The sequence below is a fragment of the Lepus europaeus genome, chromosome 3 (assembly GCF_033115175.1).
Source record: "Lepus europaeus isolate LE1 chromosome 3, mLepTim1.pri, whole genome shotgun sequence".
NCBI classification, from domain to species: Eukaryota; Metazoa; Chordata; class Mammalia; order Lagomorpha; family Leporidae; genus Lepus; species Lepus europaeus.
Window position 1 is genome coordinate 25387333 of NC_084829.1, and position 20346 is coordinate 25407678.

The 20346-nt window shown below is 42.8% G+C and overlaps 1 protein-coding gene across 1 annotated transcript in view; it reads left to right on the top strand.

Moving 5' to 3' along the window:
* Positions 1–20346, top strand: part of KIF13A (kinesin family member 13A) — a 245046-nt gene that overhangs the window by 197165 nt on the left and 27535 nt on the right. The window contains 9 exon segments of the mRNA XM_062185408.1: positions 2123–2263; positions 2960–3109; positions 4761–4922; positions 5446–5619; positions 11700–11851; positions 12927–13059; positions 13244–13390; positions 16482–16520; positions 18645–18744. Coding sequence (XP_062041392.1) covers positions 2123–2263; positions 2960–3109; positions 4761–4922; positions 5446–5619; positions 11700–11851; positions 12927–13059; positions 13244–13390; positions 16482–16520; positions 18645–18744 — 1198 coding nt within the window.

Genomic DNA, 20346 nt, shown 5'->3' on the forward strand with positions numbered 1-20346 from the left:
TGTATGTTGTCAGAGTACCTTAATAGGAGTGAATTCCATAAGATCCAAAGATGTTTATGATTCCTGTGTTTACATACACAGAAGACTCTGAGGCCATTTGGAAGTTTCCTATCATTTCAACTTGGAGAATTTTTGCTATAGTGAGAAACTCCAAAGAAAATTTATTTTATCCATTCATTTTTTCTTCCAACAAGCGAGAAAAAGGTGAATCAGGGAGCAACTTATTGGTCAGTCATCTTTTTTTTTTTCCCACTTATTTTTGGGAGGAGACAAACATGCAGAACAGCCCCTGTTTTCTGGTTCACTCCCCCAAAAGTCTGCAATGGCCAGGGCTGGGCTGGGGCTAAGGCCAGTATCCAGGGATGCAGTCCAGGTCTCCCACATAGGTGGCAGAGACCCAATTACTTGAGTCATTGTTGCTGTCTCCCAGGCCATACATTAGCAGAAAGCTGCAGTCAGGAGCCAGAGCTGTGAGCTGACCAGGTATTTCATCCAGTGTGGGACACAGGCATCCTAACCATTGTTAGGTACTGTGCTGCATCAGGTTAAGCTGCCTCCAGCATCACCAGATCCCATGTCGGAGCACTGGTTCTACTCCTGGCTGCTCTGCTGCTGATCCAGCTCTCTGCTAATGTGCCTGAGAATGCTGTGGAAGATGGCCCAAGTACTTGGACCCCTGACAACCATGTGGGAGACCCAGCTGGAGCTCCTGGCTTCTAGCTTCAACCTGGCCCAGTCCTGACCATCACAGTCATTTGGGGAGTAAACCAATGGATAAAACCTCGCTCACTTACTCTCTGTCACTCTGCCTTTCAAATAAATGAAATAAATCTTTTAAAAAAAAATTTTATAGGCCAGCGCGCGGCTTCCTGTTGGGGCGCCGGTCGTGTCCCGGTTGCCCCTCTTCCAGTCCAGCTCTCTGCTGTGGCCCGGGAAGGCAGTGGAGGATGGCCCAAGTGTTTGGGCCCTGCACCTGCATGGGAGACCGGGAGGAAGCGCCTGGCTCCTGGCTTCGGATCAGTGCTGCGCACCGGCCATAGCAGCCATTTAGGGGGTGAACCAACGGAGGGAAGAGCTTTCTCTCTGTCTCTCTCTCTCTCTCACTGTCTAACTCTGCCTGTCAAAAAAAAAAAAAATTATAAACACTAAGCTAAATACCCACCCCTGGGTTTAATCTTTTTGTTTGTTTGTTTCATTTTATTTGAAAGGCAGACAGAGATAGATAAAGAGATCTTCCATCTACTGGTTCACTCCTCAAATGCTGCCAAGCAGCCAGGGCTGGGCCAAGCTAAAATCAGGAGCCAGGAACTCCAGCTGGGTCTCCACAAGGGCAACAGGCACTCAATGCTTGAGCCGTAATCAGCTGTCTCCCAGGGTGCACATTAGCGGGAAACTGGATCAGAAGCAGAGATCTCTGATGTAAGATACAGGCATCCCAACTGACGAGCTAATTACCGCCAAATGCTGGCCTTGGGTTTAGTCTTTTGACCAAGTAGGTCCTCTTTGAGAAATTTACTCTCAGAGCAAAGTCCTAGAAATGAGCATAAAGAGGCATGTCCTTTACCTACTGGGATATTTATTGTAATAGCCTTTATTATCAGAAAAATTTGAAGCAACCATGATATTGAACAATAGAATAACTCATCAAACGTGTGGCAAATCCGTATGATGGATTGCTATATTCCCACTAAAAATAATGTTTATGAAGAATTTTTGAAGACTCCAAGAAATGATCACAATATCGAAATAAAAAAAGATAATTGTGATATGAACTTAGATTTTTGTTTGGTCCTCATGGAAACAAAAAGTGTATACATGAATATACATGAGATAAAAAGTAAAGTAAATTACTCTCTAGGTGGTAGAATTTTATCTTCTTTGTATACATTTAGGTATTTTGCAGACTTACTACTTAAATATATTTATTGCTTTAACCGTCAAAAAAAGGAATCCTAGGCAATTTTCTAACTGCTTTCTAGCTTTGGTGCTGGTTGATGTAGCAGCTTGTCCCAGGGCCAGACTGTTTTCTGGATATCATCTATAATAGCTCCATAAACCCTTTACAAAGAGGGAGGAGGCGTGACGCCAGTGCTCACTGTGGCTGTTTTTCCTCGCTGTGCAGAGAGGTGCCATCGTGAGCGAGCCAGCCATCCAAGTGAGGAGGAAAGGAAAGAGCACCCAAATCTGGACCATCGAAAAGCTGGAGAATAAACTGATTGACATGAGAGATCTGTATCAAGAATGGAAGGAAAAAGTTCCTGAGGTAAAAAGGCAACATATAAAAGGAGTTCTGGTTATGTTAAAAAGCAGAGAACACGCACACACACACACACATTCACACTCATGGCCGTGAGGCTTTGGGCACTTAGGGAAATAAAGGGAAGGCAATGTTGGAAGGCTTGCCAAGTTGTATGAGTAACATAGCAAGCAATCCCCACACAGATGGAAACCAAGTGAAGAGAACGTGCAGCAGATTCTTACTTGGCTCCATCCTTACTCCATCTTAAGTAGAATGAAGTGAATGGGTGCTGCTTTGTCAATGTGAAGAATCGGCTTGGCTGATGCCAAGCGTGGATTTTGTATTCATCAGCTTATGTTACCATGCCCCAAGCGCTGATCGCAGCTGGTGCCTCACTGAGAGTAATCTTAGTGTGCGTAATCCATTTTTCAGATGTCAAGAACAGAAGCTAAAGTCGACAGAGGAGATGAGGGAAGCACGGGAAATGAGGAGGGACAGCCTGCAGGCAGGACTTGACGGGATGACAGACAGGTGTCACTTAGTTCCCCACCACACAGGCGCCTCCCATGTGTGGATTTTGTGTTACTCATGTGACATGTGCCAAGTTTCTTGTGTGTTTAGATAAACACTTCCTTAAAAACTGATTTGAATAATGCTAATGCTAAATAATCTGATTTAAATTAATGTTTTGTTTCCTACTTGCCTGTCCTTACCAATCAGGCAAAGAGACTCTACGGGAAACGAGGCGACCCTTTCTACGAAGCCCAGGAGAATCACAACCTAATCGGGGTGGCCAACGTGTTCCTCGAGTGCCTCTTCTGCGATGTGAAGCTTCAGTATGCAGTCCCTATCATCAGCCAGCAGGGGGAGGTGAGAACAGGCCGCTCCCAGACCGTGACAGCGCTCCAGGGGTGGGGGCTGTATTTTTTTCATTTGAGCTATTTCTTAAGGTAGATCTAGAAACTAGGGCAGCTGAGTTTTCATTCTTTTTTCTCTACTAATCAATGGTGTTAGTAGAAATTATCAGAATTAATTCATGGTCATAAAAGATTATTATAGCTTGTTTTATGTTTGCCTTTCAAGTTTTTGTTGTTGTTTTGATCAAACTGGAAATGCTTTGGAAACCAGATTTAGCTCTGTGTACTGTGTTCATTTCTCTTTTTAAAGGTCATCTCAGACCTTTGTGATATATTCCTTACTTGCCCCAAAGTAGTTTCAAGATACAACTTGGAAGAATTACTTGGCAACCCAAATATTCAAAGAAAAAAATTTTAAAAACTCATTGTTACACACACACACACATTTCCTTTAAACTCACATTTCAGTTATGAGGTATATTGACCTATGGGTCTAAGACATTTCAGGAAATGTTCAAGTTCAAAACTTTTTTTTTAATTTTACCCATTTTGTCAACCAATGTTTATATTTCAATTTAGCAACATCCTTTCTTCAGTAACATACACACTTGAACTATTTCCAATCCAGCTCCCTGCTAATGGGCTTGGGAAAAGCAAAGGAGGATGGCTCAAGTTTCTGGGGCCCCTACGCCCACGTGGGAGACCTGGATGAAGCTCCTGCCTCCTGGCTTCAAGCTGGTGCAGTGCTGGCCTTTGCAGCCATCTGGGGAGTAAAGGAATGGATGGGAGATCTCTCTGTCTCTCCATCTCTCTCTCTCTGTAACTCTTATGAAACAAACAAACAAACAAACAAATGGTTTCTTCATAGCTGCATGACTTTGTTTATGCTGTTCTTCCTGGAAGAGGTTCAGGTCCCCACCCCACAAGCTCCTACTTCATTCAGCCTGCTCCCAGCCCCACTCAGACCCATACACCCATTCCCTCCTCTCAAGAGAACAGCTGTGTATGACCACCATCATGGCCACAGAGCTGGGCACAATTATGGTGAATTTACTCCCATGACAACCTGCACGGGTCTGTGTTACAGCAACTCGCTTATATAGTTGTGCTAGATTTTGACTTCTCTTTCTTCCCTCTTGACTGAGTTCTGTGCCAGCCGAGAACAGGTCTTTATCTCAGTATTCTGGTGAGGCTAGGCATTTAAGCAAACGAGTAAGGTAATGAACATTTGACCACTGAATGAATGAATGAGTATGTGGACAGACATGAACGCTAGATGATTCCAGGTGGAAAACAAAAGCTGCCTCCAAGCTTTTCCTGGGTTTAAGGTGGGCATTTTAAATAGTAGCTCATAGCTCAGACTCAACATACACATAGCAGTTGACATTAATGCCAATGACTTGAGAGAAATTAGCTGATGACATTGGACAAGAAGACAAGTAGGGAGACTCAGGATAAGACTGAGGATGGTCCCAGAAGGCAAGTTGTAGGGAGGCAGATTCTGGCAGGACAATCAGAGGGGCAATGAGAGTGGTGGTTTCTCGTTGCTGGAGATGGCCAAGCAGAGAGCTGCTCACCGGAATAGTGCACTTCGGTGTCGGTGTTGGGTTGGTGTGGCCTGGGGATGCCTTTTAGCTCCATGGCGCTCTGGTTCCTTGCCCCAGGTAGCAGGACGCCTCCACGTGGAAGTAATGCGTGTTACTGGAGCTGTCCCGGAGCGTGTGGTGGAGGACGACTCTTCAGAGAACTCCAGTGAGAGTGGGAGCCTTGAAGTCGTGGACAGCAGTGGGGAGATCATCCATCGCGTCAAGAAACTGACGTGTCGGGTGAGAGGATGCTCCTGACGGGGCGCCTAGGAGTCACCTTTTGGTGCAAAACAATTTTATAAAACATCTTGTGAGTGCTTTTCACCCATAGAGTAAAACTTAAATTTCCTGACAACAGATACGGTGGTAGACATTTTTCCCACTGATGATGGGTGTGTGAAGTTTCCAAAGTCTTTATGTATTTGGCATGCAAGGAACATATGTTGCTTAGTGAATTATGTTTTCTGGTAAAGACTGCATCTGCATCAGAAATTCATTCATTAGGACGATCTCATAGGGAGGTGTGCGTTTGCGGCCAAGTTTATACAGTGTAGTTACAGAAGTATGGCACAGATTTCGTGATGAAAAACCCCTTAACGAAATGGTGTCAAATATTTTCAGAAATCAAATAGATGACTGATTTATTAATTTACTTTCTCACCTATTCTTAAATTGGATATAACTGAAATTAGAAAATAATGTGTAGTTTAATGTTTCCTTTATGGGCATTATAATTGCAATTTTTTCTTTTTTGTCTCTTCAGGTGAAAATTAAAGAGGCAACTGGGCTGCCCTTAAGCCTGTCGAATTTTGTCTTCTGTCAATACACGTTCTGGGACCAGTGTGAGCCTACAGTGGCCGCCCCAGTGGTGGACCCAGACGTGCCTTCACCACAGTCCAAGGATGCCCAGTACACGGTGACCTTCTCTCACTGCAAGGTATGAACTCCATTGCAGAGTGAGCCACATGGGGGCAGAGGATCAGGCAGAGTCTACAAATCTGCTTGTGGAACATGCTTTTGGCCTAGTGCTTAAGACACTCACCACCCACATCAGAGTACCTGGGTTCAGTTCCCAGCTCCGACTCCAGCTTACTGCCAATGTAGAGCCTGGAAGGCAGTGCCAATGGTTCAGGTAGTTGGGTTTCTGCCACTCAGGTGGGAGACCTGGATTGTACCCCTGACCCCAACCTCAGTACCTCTACCAGCTATTACAGGCATTGGGGAGTGAACGAGCGGAGGGTGATCTTTCTCTCTGTCTCTGCCTCGCAAATAAATTTTTTTAAAAAATGCTATTTTTAACTTAGGCATTTTCTCCATAAGACTTTTTGTTAAATGTACTATTTTCCTGAACTTTGTAACCTCAAAATGTACATCATTAAAAAATCAAATAATTTAGAAATGTTTAAAATAAAATCTGAATGCTTACTCCCCGGAGGTGTAACCACCAATGACAGTTTACTATTTATTTTTATGAGTAAATGCATAATTATTCAGTTTGATTTTCAAATTCTTTTTTTTAAAAAGATTTTTATTTGTATTTATTTGAGAGGCAGAGTTATAGACAGAGGAGAAGACAGAGAGAAGGGTCTTCCGTCTGCTGGTTTACTTCCCCCAAGTGCCACAATGGCCAGAGCTGGGCCCATCCAAAGCCAAGAGCCAGGAGCTTCTTCTGGGTCTCCTATATGGGTACAGGGGTCCAAGCAACTGGGCCATCTTCCACTGCCTTCCCAGGTAAAAAGCAAAGAGCTGAATCGAAAGAGGAGCAGCTGGAAGTTGAACAATACCCATACGGAATGCTGGTGCCGCAGGCAGAGCTTAACCTACTGCACCACAGTGCTGGCCCCAGTTTGCTACGTATTTTAAAAAGATATTTTCTCTGTCCTACAGTTTCTGAATGGATATGATAAATATGTACACATACACAAAAGGTATACAGACACACTTTTATGTTACATACACATAACTTCTTAAAAACATTTCACAAAAATGAGATCAAGTTATATATATTACAGAATTGTGGCATCTTAACATGTCGGTTGCTGTAGATATTTTTTGTTCTTTTAAAAGTAGCATAGCATTCTTCTTTTTTTTTTTTTTTTAAGATTTATTTATTTATTTGAAAGGCAGAGACAAAATCTTTCATAGGCTGGTTCACTCCCCAAATGGCCACAACAGTTGGAGCTGGAACCAGGAGCCAGGAGCTTCTTCTGAGTCTCCCAAGTGGGTGCAGGGGCCCAAGGACTTGGACCATCTTCCACTGCTTTCCCAGGCACATCAGCAGGGAGCTGGATTGGAAGTAGAGCAGCCAGGACCCAAACTTGTGCCCATATGGGATGCTAGCACTGCAGGAGGCAACTTTACCTGGTACACCACAGCACCAGCCCCCATAGCATTCTTTTTAAAGAAAATATAAAATGGTAAAGATAAATTTGGATGAACCTACCATGAGGCATCATCTTGCCTTCCTGATTTTAACAGGGGACAATCAAAAAGTCACCTCTGAAAGACTGTGTCCTCTGTAATTTTGTTTTTCCCAGTACAATTTTATTTAAATTATACAAGCTTAATTTATTTTGTATGCACAGATTTAGGAACATAGTAATACTTCACACCTTTCCACCCATGCCCCAGCCCTTCTTCCTTCTCCCTCTCCCATTCCCACTCTCAATTTTTACAAAGATCTGCTTTAAGTTTACTTAATTGTCGTAAGGTTAGCCCTACACTAAGCAAAAGAGTTCAACAAACAGTATGAAGGAAAAAACACTTTTCCTCAACAGAAGAGAAAAGGGCCATAAATAATCATCGAATCTCAAAATGTCCATTTTACTCCAATATGTTGCATTTTAGATACCCTGTTAGTTAGTTAGTTAGTTAGTTTTCCCTGTCAGGGAAAACATGATATCTGTCTTTTGGGGACTGGCTAAGAATAATGGTTTCCGGTTGCATCCATTTTGTTCCAAAAGACAGGATTTCAGGGGCTGGCACTATGGTGTAGGGGGTAAAGCTGATGCCTGCAGTGCCGCATCCCATATGGGTGCTGGTTCGAGTCCTGGATGCTCCACTTCTGATCCAGCTCTCTGCTATGGCCTGGGAAAGCAGTAGAAGATGGCCCAAGTCCTCAGGCCCCTGCACCCACATGGGAAGACCCAGAGGAAGCTCCTGGCTCCTGGCTTCAGATGTGTGCGTTTCACACACAGATTCAGATTGCGGCCGTTGGCATCCAATTAGGGTGTGAACCAGTGAATGGAAGACTCCTCTCTCTCTCTGCCTTCACCTTCTCTCTCTATGAAACTCTTTCAAATAAATAAATCTTTAAAAAAAAAAAACACACAGGATTTCATTTTTTGTTTTTACAGTAAGTATTTTACAGCTAAGTAGTACTCTGTAATGGATATATGCCATAATTTCTTCAGTTGATGGACATCTGGGTTGATTCCATCTTAGCTATTATGAAATGAGCCGCAAGGAACATGTGGTTACAGATAACTCTTTCATATGCTGATTTCATTTGGTTTGGTAAATTCCCAGGAGAGGGATGGCTGGGTCTATATTCAGATTTCTGAGGTATCTCCATACTGTCTGCCACAGTGGCTGAACCAGTCTACATTCCCACCAGCAGTGGATTAGGGTACATTTTTCCCCACATCCTCACCAGCATTTGTTGTTTGTTGATTTCTGTATGAGAGTGATCCTAACTGGGGTGAAGTGAAACCTCATTGTGGTTTTGATTTGCATTTACCTGAAGGCTAGTGATCCTGAACATTATTTCATGTGTCTGTTGGCCATTTGAATTTCCTCTCTTAAAAAATGCCTGTTAAAGTCCTTTGCCCATTTCTTAACTGGATTGTTTATTTTGTTATTGTTGAATTTATTGAGCTCATCATAGATTCTAGATATTAACCCTTTATCAGTTGCATAGTTTGCAAATATTTTCTCTCATTCTGTTGGTTGCCTCTTCACTTTGCTTTTGCATTGCAGAAGCTTAACTTGATGTAATCCCATTTGTCAGTTTTGGCTTTGCTTGCCTGTGCTTCTGAAGTCTTTTCCAAGAAGTCTTTGCCTATGCCAATGTCTTGTGGAGTTTCCGCCATGTTCTCTAGTAATTTGGAGGTATTGGCTTATAGATTTAGGACTTTGATCCATTTTGAGTGGATTTTTGTATAAGGTATCAGGTATAGTTTCATACTTACACATGCAGAGATCCAGTTTTCCCAGCACCATTTGTGAAGAGACTGTCCTTGCTCCAGGGGTTGATTTTAGCTCCTTTGTAAAGATAAGTTGGTTGTAGATGTGTGGATTGGTTTATGGAGTTTCTGTTCTGTTCCATTGGTCTAAACGTCTTTTTTGTGTGTGTGCCAGTACCGGGCTGTTTTGATTATAATTGTCCTATAGTATGTCCTGAAATCTGATATTGTGATGCCTTCTGCTTTTTGTTGTATAAAATTGTTTTAGCTATTCAGGGTCTCTTGTGTTTCCGTATGAATTTTAGCATCATTTTTTCTAGACCTGCGAAGAATTTCATTGGTAGTTTGACTGGGGTCGCATTGAATCTGTAAATAGCTTTTGGTATTAGACATTTTGATGAGACTAATTCTTCCAATCCATGAACATTGAAGATTTTTTCCATTTTTTAATGTCGTTTTCTATTTCATTCTTTAATGTACAAAACATTCTACTTATAATTACAAAAATTCTCATTATAGAGATCTTTGACATCCTTGGTTAAATTTATTCCAAGGTATTTAATTTTTTTTATAGCTATTATAAATGGGATTGATCTTAGACGTTCCTATTGGTTTTTGTACATTAATTTTATATCCTGCCACTTTACCAAACTCTTTTATGAGTTCCAGTTGTCATTGGAGTCTTTTGGATCCCCAGGTCAATTCTTAATAGGTATTCATGACCCTTTCTTTTGCAAATTGTGCCTGTTTTCCGTTTCTACACTTAGAAAACAAATTCATATCACCACCTCTAAAGACTGTCAAGTCTTTCTTCTTCTGAAAACAAATCGCTGATATTTCATTATCTGTATTCACTTAGTTCTGTTTCTCAAAATAGTTTATTTTTTTGTATTTTTTAGAGATTTATTTATTTAGGGGGCAGTGCTGTGGCACAGCGGGTTAAAGCCCTGGCCTGAAGCACCGGCATCCCATATGGGTGCCAGTTCTAGTCCCAACTGTTCCTCTTCTGATCCAGCTCTCTGCTATGGCCTGGGATTGCAGTAGAAGATGGCCCAAGTCCTTGGGCCCCTGCACCCATGTAGGAGACCCGGAAGAAGCTCCTGGCTCCTGGCTTTGTATCGGCACAGCTTAAGCCGTTGCGGCCATCTGGGGAGTGAACCAGTGCATGGAAGACCTATCTCTCTGTCTCTCTCTCTGTAACTCTTTCAAATAAATAAAATAAATCTTAAAAAAAAAAAAAAAAGATTTATTTACTTTAAAGGCACAGTTACTGAGAGAGGGAAAGACGGAGAGAGAGAGAGAGGGATCTTCCACCCAAATGGCTGCAATGGCCAGAGCTGGACCGATCTGAAGCCAGAATTCAGGAGTTTCTTCCAGGTCTTCCATGTGGGTGCAGGGGCCCATGGACTTGGGCCTGGTTCCACTGCTTTCGCAGGTGCATTAGCAGAGAGCTGGATTGGAAATGGAGCACTGGAGACTCAAGCACTGCTGGTGGAGGCTTAACTTTCTGTGCCACAGCTCTGGCCCCTCTCAAAATACTTTCTGAGATATTTGTTTTTATTTTTATTTATTTGCAAAGTAGGCAGAGACAGACTTTCCATCCCCTGATTCACGCCCCAGGTGCCCACTAGAACAGGGCTTGGCCAAAGTGAAGCCAGGAGCTGGAGAACTCCATCCAGGTCTACTCCATGGATGACAGAGACCCAAGCACTTGAGCTATCAACTGCTACATCCCAGGATATGATTAGCAAGCAGCTGAAATCACAAGCGGAACGGGGCTCAAACCAATGCACTCTGATTTGGGATGCAGGCATCCCAAGAGGCATCTTAACCACGGTGCCAAACCTCACCCCTCAAAATCTTTATTAATTGTTTCGTTGTTTTTTCTCAAATATTCTTTGAAATGTTCCCCATATTTCTTTGGATCAACAAAGCTACTTATTTAGGAGGCTGACATCTGAATCTTCAGTGCATTCTGCTTAACAACTGTTTTAATGAATACTAGCCTGGGGCCCCTTGGTTCACTCTGTGACCTTGGAGGTTTTTCATCTCTAAAATGTAGAGATTATACCAGTGATCACTAAGTTTTTCCTTTTTCTAAAATTCTCAATCTGTCTCTAAGTAAAATAAATAAGAATATAGAAAGTGTAAAGTTAAATCAATATAGCACAGCTGTTTCCAAAAATCAAGAGTCACAGAGATATCACCACCTGAAGTCCCTCGGAGAGGCTCCTGGGAAGACTGGCCTGGCTTCGTGGCTACTCATTGTTCTAGGTGATGTGCCACACTGCCCAGTCACTTCAGCACTTACTTCCTCACAGTCAATGCTTTGTGTTTTTGGAATGAGGAGCTGGGGTGGGAGAGCTTAAGACCAAGAACATAAAGTCATGAAGATAATCATAGAAGGTTTAATTCTGTGATTAGTCTGTGCCTATTGCATTATTCTGTGCCAGCAGGAAGCCAGAGTGACACTGTGTGTCTAAGAATGAGCCAGAGCAAGGGGATGCAGGTTGAGCTCTACAGCTGGCAACCAGCAAGACTTTGAACAAGTTGCTTTCTTGGGTTTCCTCATTCGTAGAAGAAAGATGTTGAATTAAATTACCTTATAGTTTCCTATCCAGATGTGCATATTCTCTGGTGGGTTGTTTTTTTTTTTTTTTTTTTTTTTTTAAATTTTCTTATGGTCTACTACACTGAAGAGATGGGTTAAGGTTGAGATCAGCCTAGTGGCCTCCAGAGTACAGGTGTATTCCATTCAAAAGTGGAAAGGAAACTTCACAGCCTCTTTTATGCACGGTTCTTTTTGTGCTTCTCTCCCTCCTGTTTCTCCTAGGACTTTGTGGTGAACGTAACAGAGGAATTCCTGGAGTTCATTTCAGATGGAGCCCTGGCGATTGAAGTGTGGGGCCACCGGTGCGCTGGGAATGGGAGCTCCATCTGGGAAGTGGATTCTCTTCACGCTAAGACAAGGACATTGTATGATAGGTGTGTACTGGGCTTGAGCTTCAGACACAGGGTCAAGACGAGGACCTGGACAAGGCTTAGGAATACAGGCTGTAAACCCTGGGACTTGCCACTGTTACCGTGGCCAAGCCGCTTCATCCCAGAGCTCGTTTCTTCCTTTATGAAATGAGAATGCTAAAAGAAACTGTTGGGCACAAGAGAAATTCAAGGGGAAAAGAAAAGTCGTTCCAACAAGAGACTGAAAATCAGTTGGTGATAGGATCATAACCTTAAACTGAAAGCTAGAAGTATAAAAGAAGAGAGCAGGAGGATCACATCACAGTTCTGAGTCACTGGTTCTCAGACCCCAGAAAGCATAGGAGAAAAACAAATTAAAAGCCAATGCTCATCAAAGGACATTGGTCTGGAATTGAACAGGCAAGTCACAATCTGGCACTAAAGTGGCAGTTTCTGGTAAAGCTGATCATTTGCCTCTTCTGGGACTCAACTGTCCGGTCCTGGGCATTCACCTGAGAAAAATGAAAACCTAAGTCTGTTAACAGCTGCATACAGGTGCTCACGGAAGCTTGATTCACAATAAACCCAAACTGCAAACAACCCAGGAGATCTCCAGTGGGTGAACAAGTAAACAAATTGTGGGATTATCCGAATGATAGACTAGTAGTTAGCCTTCTAAAAAAGGAGCTGTTGATGTCCATGTACGTGTATCTCGGTCACATTATGCTGAGGGAACGAAGCCAGACCACAAAAGCGCCCAGACTGCAGAATTCCATTTATGTGCAGATCTGGCACAGGCAAAACTGATCTCTATGCTACTGGGGTGTGGGAACTGAATGGGAAGGGGGTGAGCAGATCTTCTGAGTGGTGGTGGGGGTTGGGTTACAATGGGGATTTCACTGAATGTAAATTATGCCTCCACAAAATAAAAAGATCCAACACCAAAGAGTTGTTTGAGAGCTCAGCAAGGAAACAGTCTGTACGCATTCATGGCGCTCTCCCTAACACATAGCAAGTGTGCAGTGAAGGGGGCTCGGTACTGCTCCATGTACTGCGCCTGGTCGGTGACCCTGCTGTCCCATGCGATGTGCTTTTGCAGGTGGAATGAAGTGACCCGCAGGATCGAGATGTGGATCTCCATCTTAGAACTGAACGAGTTAGGGGAGTATGCGGCGGTGGAACTTCATCAGGCAAAGGATGTCAACACAGGCGGCATCTTTCAACTCCGACAGGTACCAAGTTTGGTTTTGGTTTCTTTCTTGTTTCCTCCCTGGCCCTTTCTTCACACAGTTCCTGGGAGTCTTCTAATTGTACCTTCGTTCCCTGTTTGCCTTCCCTTTCTTCCTCCCTGTCTCCCATATCCCTCCGCGTTCCCATTACGGGCACCCTCTCTGCCCTCCCTCCCCGCCTCTGCAGGGTCATTCCCGTAGAGTGCAAGTCACCGTGAAGCCTGTGCAGCACTCGGGGACACTGCCTCTTATGGTGGAAGCCATCCTGTCGGTGTCCATCGGCTGCGTAACTGCCAGGTCCACCAAACTCCAGAGGGGGCTGGACAGTTACCAGGTAAGACGGAAAGATTTGACATAATATTTAATGAAGACTGGTTAACGCAGAAGAAAGGCAGCCCATGATCCTGATGGGAACCTATTAGGGTGTGTAACAGGACTCTTTGCTTGCCTTAAGCAAAGAAGTATATCCTCTCCTAATTTACACTTTTCATCCATTGCCCTTTTCCTTTCTTAAGATTAAAATACCATTTGCTTACTGTTGATGGGTACTACTCTTATTTATAAACACACATTAATGCTATGGCAGTCATTCACTCTAGGCAGGTTAATATCTGGTCCAAAATATGATGTCGGATGTTTGGCATTGTTCTCTGGCCTGATCCCCTTTTATTTACATCATAAAATTGCCTCCCTACACTGTTATAATTAACCACTCATTTCAAAGCTTGACTACTTATTTTTTTTAAAACTAAAAGCTGTCCTCATGATCAGTTTTGCCCATTAAAATTCATTGCCTACATCTTATGTTCTCATTTTAAAAAATAAAGCCCTAAGAATTGGTCTTCACATAACCAGTGAGAGCACTTCAGAACTTGTCCCCAGTGGCCTAGAAGAATGTGTGTGCTTCACCATGACCCCAGTTTCCCTCCTGATACGAATCTGGCATGGGGGAGAGTGAGCGTGTTCCACTTGGCCCCGTCACTGCTGTATGTGACAGGGCACTGCCTCCCTCCCGTCATCTTCGTTCTGCCTTGGAGTCGGGTATGAGATTCAGCTTCTCAGTTTCCCTTTGAGTCCATGGCATTAGGGCAAAGAATGTTCCAGAATCTGCAGATCAGCCCACAGACTATGAGTACTAGGTTTTAAGGAAGGCAGAGCTTTGTCAGGCTCTACCTTCCCTCATTAAGGCCAAAATTACCTCCAGTTCTCAAAGTCTGTGCTACAGTCAGTATGAAGGAAGGTGCAGGGCCAAGGTCTGCTCTGCCTGAGACGACTTCACCTCCAGACTCTTCCCTGTGTGTGCAGCCTGGGAGCAGGGAACTGGTTTGTGGGCATTCTTATCTCAGTTCCAGGGTGGCTGCAGAGCCGGGAGGAGATGGAGCACTGGTCTGGAGACCTGAGTGTGTCCAGCTCGACTCCACTAAATCGTTACCCTGCCTGGGAAATTCAAACTTCGAGTTCCATTTTTCTCATCTCCAAGATGGTGAGGTTGACTTAATAATTTCCCGAGGTCCTCTCGCACCATAAAATTTTGTAACTTAATAAACCTCTGAAGTTAGATAAATATTGAGTTTGTGTGTCCCAAACTGTGGCCCACAAAAGATGGACTCTGAGCTGACAAAATGTTCTCGTTTGATGAACATCAAAAATTGATTATTTATGTTTTCTTAAAAAAAAAAAAACTCCACCTCTTGAATTAAAACCGATTTTTGTCAAAATATGAACTTTAAAGTAGGGGCCTTTCCCCAGAGCTGCACTCTTCGCAGCGCGTAGAAACAGGCATTAAACTCAACTGTACCATGTTCAGGGCTTTTCTTCCTTTGTTGCCGTGCTCAAGATCTTGTCTACTAACGTTGTATTTTAAGCAGTTTGTTGAGGGAATGAACATACAGCATGAACCGTACACGATGGTTAACGTATCCACTATCAGTAGACTAGCTGAGGGATGTATTCACACCCCCGAAAGTTTTCTCAGACCTTTTTCTTATATGTATTTTTACTTTTAATTGACATATTCTACTTTCATTTTTTGTTGCTCGTGTGGTACCTTGGAATGATTCTTACACAATGACTGAAACCAGTATAGCGTATGCTGATTTCACAACAGTTTGATACCATGGAAGCTCAGGCCAGTTTTCAGTTATTAGGAGCACTTCCCTAGTCTAAACATTAACAATAAGTTAAAGCTATTTGTTTTCTTACTTTACTAGAGAGAATTACTTCAAGGTCAATTATTTTGGGATTAGGCTTGCAATTAATGTTAGTCATATAACTGCAATGATGGTTACCAAACTTAAAAACATGGTATACTTTGAAGTGTAGTTATGAAAATAATTTTAACTATGTGTTTAATTTATTGGTTTGAGAGGCAGAAAGGTAGGGAGAGAGAGAGAGATAGACAGAGCTCCCTTGTGCTGGTTCACTCCCCACATGCCTGAAGCAGCCAGGGCTGGGCCAGAGCCAAAATCAGGAGCTGGAAATTCAACCCAGGTCCCTCACATGAGTGACAGGAACCCAACTGCTCGAGCCATCACCATGATCTCCCAGGGTCTGGAGTCAGGAGCTAGAGCCAGGACTTGAACTTAGGCACTCTGATGTGGGACACAGGTGTCTTAATTTCTAGGCCAAATGCCCACTTCTTGGCTATATGTTTAAAGCACGGTTCTTAAAAAAGAAGGTTCATATCTTTTCTATGAGTCAAAAACATTTACTGATAAATCTAAATCGAAGGCTTCTATTGAGGTTCTGTTTCTAAGGAAAACTGTCTCAGTCAAAACCCTTTTGTTTTCAAAATATTTTTGCCAAGATTGTTACTTTATGTAACCATGATAAAATATTGCCATATGTTTGGGGCAGTTGGGATTTTTTTCAACTGATTGGTAGAGTTAATAGTGGCTACTGAGAAATCCACGTTACTCAGAATAGTGCCTAATGCTTTGACAGCAGTCTTGCAGTACAGAACCCTGTATGTTCATAGCCATGGCTCCCCAGGCGTTCCCTGTGATGATTTCATCTGCAGGAGTGGTGTGCTGCCAGAAGAGACTGCCGAGGCCAGGAGCCAAAGGCCTGGCTGCCAGTCCTGACCTGCCACTATCTGTGTGATCTCTGGGTTAAATCATCTCAGCCTTTGTTTTGCGTCATGACTAAAACAAAGATCGAGCAAGAGAATCTCTAAAATACCTTATAGGTTTGCCATTTGTTGTTTTTAAATGGCTGCTCTCTTTGTTTAAAAAATAAGGTCTTAAAATGATATATAAGTGAATTCTACCCATTAGACCCTTTGGAGAGTCAATGAAATGTGTTACTTTGCTGATGTTGTGTGAGCTGTTCATTGTGATGTGCGTGTGAAGCTTAAAGAATGATTTTTCCTGTGTGTTGTTTGAAAAACAAAATGCATGTCCTTTGTGTTTATTTTTTCCTCCCAGAGAGATGATGAGGATGGTGATGATATGGATAGTTATCAGGTATTGATGCTGCTGTCAATCCTGTGGCATGGGGCACAGCTACTGCTAATTGCCAGCATTTGCAAAGCGGAGGCCTGGGAGCTGGAAGGAGGAGCATAGAGCAAGAACATGCAGTGTTTCACTTGCTTTCGATTTGCTTTATATTTAATCAGGAGTACAATACTATCCCTATAGATTTCTCTGCAGTTCAAAATGTGTACCAAGATACTGCATTTTTGCTATGCCATCTTGCTAGCTTGTAAAGCCTTGCTACACAAGACCAATACCTCTGCACTTAAACTGGTGATTTTTTTAAAGATTTATTTATTTATTTGAAGGGCAGAGTTACAGAGAGGCAGAGGCAGGAAGAGAGAGAGAGAGAGAGAAAGAGAGAGAGAGGTCTTCCATCCGCTGGTTCACTCACCAAATGGCTGCAATGGCCAGAGGAGCCAGGAGTTTCTTTCAGGTCTCCCACATGGGTACAGGGACCCAAAGACTTGGGCCGTCTTCCACAGTTTTTCCAGGCCATAGCAGAGAGCTGGATCGGAAGTGGAGCAGCTGGGACTCGAACTGGCGCCCCTATGGGATGCTGATGCTGCAGTCAGCGGCTTTACCCGCTATGACACAGCACTGCCTCCAAAACTGGTGATCTTAAAAATTACACAGTTATTCATCCATGCTCTTTAGGGACTCTTTTGTCTTTCCTATGCTAAACTGCTTGGCTCCTTACATCTAAGAGTCTTGTATTATTTTCATGTGCACATAGCTTTGTTTTTTTAGCCAGTTTTCTTCTAAGCCAAGCTTAGTTCTCTGTAACATAGAACTTAAATCTCAGCTTTCTTTCATTAGAAATGAAGAGGAAAAAATATGAGGCTACTTCAAAAAGCTCATGGGAAAATAAAAAGATTTTTATGCAAAAATAAATGTGAAATCCATACGTAGTTTTTTTTTATAATACACATTTTGTCCACATTTTTTGAACCTTTTGAAAATCTCCTTGTATTGCATAGCTTCCAAAAAAATTTATGCCAAGATAAATATATCTTTTAATTCCATTTTCTATGAGCTTTCTGAAATGCCCTAATACATGCAAATGTGAAATTTTCCTAATCAGTACTGACTGGCCCGGTGTCATGGGACATGGAGTGATAGAATTGTGATCAGAGCAGCATATTAAGCTTAAGGCTTCTGGGTTCAAGTCCCAGTCTTTGTACTGATTCTCCCTGCAAGTTTAGAAGGATGTTTGTCCACTGTGCCTTCTACACGTAAAATAGGGGTACATTGTAGGGAAGTCCCCGAGGTCTTCTGGTGTCTATTTCTAACGTGATGTCTGAAGGATTAGACTAGGGTTAGGCAATTCAGAGTGTTTGGAGTAGAACAGAATGATTTTTCTTTCCCTCTTCATAATTTTAACTAAAAAAGTAAGCAAGCAGTAACAAATGTTAGGGGAAATATCTACTGAACCCCTGGGATCTCAGCAATGCCATTGACTAACGTCCTGGTGCTATTCGTTTTCTTGCCCCATTGTTCAGAGTAAAGCCAAGAGCCTGCTTCTGGAATTTCTTAAAGCATGGCTGACTTGCATGTTGGGTTTTGCATGGAGATTTGGGATTAGCTTCATGATCGTGCTGGACTTAAAATCTTTGCAGCAAGTTCAAAGGGTTCTCTGCTGATCTATATATGCATTCCAGAAAACACAAGTTGTCAGCCATTGAATGATGGACTATCAAAGTGCTTGTCATTTCTCATTTCACATGCTGTTATGTGATTTGATCTCTATTCATGCTGTCCTGCCTAGAATCACAAACCTTTCGGTGAATAGCTGCAATTTAAATACATACACACACACATACACACACACGCATGCACACACACACGTCATCCAACAGTTGTTATAGTTTGAGCTTGTCTTGCTTTTACATATAATTATCCCTGTGAAGATCCAGGGGCTCTGATTGCTGGATGCAGACATCCTTGATCAGCATGCAATGTTAACTGAGGCCTCTTTGCTTTCTTGCATATTAATCACACAGCAATATTCAATGGCCCTTCTAATGGGAAGTTTCCTAATCAATTTAAATATCTGTATTTAAAAAAGAGCAGTGGAGACCCTCTATAAAAAAGACTTTCCCTCTCTGCTGTCAGGAAGAAGACTTAAACTGCGTCAGAGAGCGGTGGTCAGATGCCCTCATTAAACGACGAGAATACCTGGATGAGCAGATCAAAAAAGTCAGCAATAAAAAAGGTGTGTGAGATGAGACTCTTGCCATGGTGGTGAGTTGTTTTCTTGCCTTAAGTTTGCAGTGGCATCTTAGTTTTTTTTGAACTTGTAAGAGTTGTAGGCATTTGTTAATCATAGTGTACATTGTTGATTTAAGAAGGCTCTGGATTTGAAAATAATACATTGAATTCTGGAAGCTGCTTTCCAAGGTAGCTTGTGCATCCAATGTGGTCTTTGTGAGATTCCACCATGGCACACCATGGACAGGGCCAAAAGTGCAGGAGGTGACGGTGCAGTCCGTCAGCCCCATCTTCAGATGCTTGCGAGAGATCTCAAACTCTAGTGTGGCTCTGTGAGCAAGTGAACTTGCAGATAGAGGGCAGTATCCCTGCCCTCTACCGAATAAACTCATATTAGATGATGCAGAAGAGATTCATTCTAAAACAAAGAAAACTGGATGAGATCACTCTATGAGGAGGAAATACTACTTTGCTACAAAGTGTCTCCAGCTAGGAAATATCAATGAAGTGAGAAATTATTGAGAAGGTAATACAATGTGTTTTGTTTGTTTTTGGTGTCCTTTCATTAGCAGTGTAGTTCTACAACATTTGCTCATATTGTTTTGATTATCCTTACGTTATTAAAAGAAGACAATAAATACTGTGGGATTTTTATTTAAAATAATAATAATACATTTTCATAAAAGCTCCAAGTTATGTCATAAAACTACGACACTAAACGTCAAACTAAATTTTGTTTTGATGAACACAAATGTGATTAATATTCATAGTCAATCGGAGGTGTTGCAGGCTCTGAGATGCAGGACTTAAGAGCAGCAAAAGGGTCCTCTCTAAAACCACACTAGTTGCCGCCAGCTACTGTTGGTACCTGTGCATTCAGCTGTTTCGGGATCAGCCTCACAGCTCTGCTGGCTGCCACCCAGCTCCACAGGTGCAGTTTACTCGTGCAGGCAATAGGCCCCAGGACTCGGCAGCACAGCTCTGCTCTTCAACTCCTCCCTCTCCTCCTGCCTTCACCGGCCACTGGTTGTGCTTGATTCTGCACCAAAGGACACATCACAAATGTTAGTCCTTTACATGTAGAAGATAGGAAACATTTCCCTCCGGAAGACACCGTGACCTGACATGCACTAAGCCTGCTGGTAAACAGATCATTCTGACTGTACCAAGGGAGCCCAGAACTGAAGATCAGGTGCGAGGGTTTCAAAGTCCCGTTCATGATTAGCATAAAGGTCAAGAAAGTCGGTGTTACCCAGTGGTGTACGTGGTGTTTTCCCCCCTCTGTCTTTATGAAGTGGTGTGTGGCTTTATAAGGCAGTGCCACATCATCCATCATTTCATTTGAGGCTTCCAGTGCTGTTCCAGTGCTCTTTCTGCTGTGCCTGGCCTAGAGTGCCCTAGGCTGCGCTGCGTCCCAGCCTCTTTCAGCTCACCTGGGTGTTCACCCGTGAACTTCAAAACCTCAAAACAATCTGTGTGCAACACAGCAAAGGTTTAAACAACAACTTTGGCTATCACTGAATGAAAATGTCTTTGGTTTAAGTTTAGATTCTACAGTGGGAAAAAAAGAAGCTAAAGTTGGAAATTGTACTTTCTCTCTCCCTGG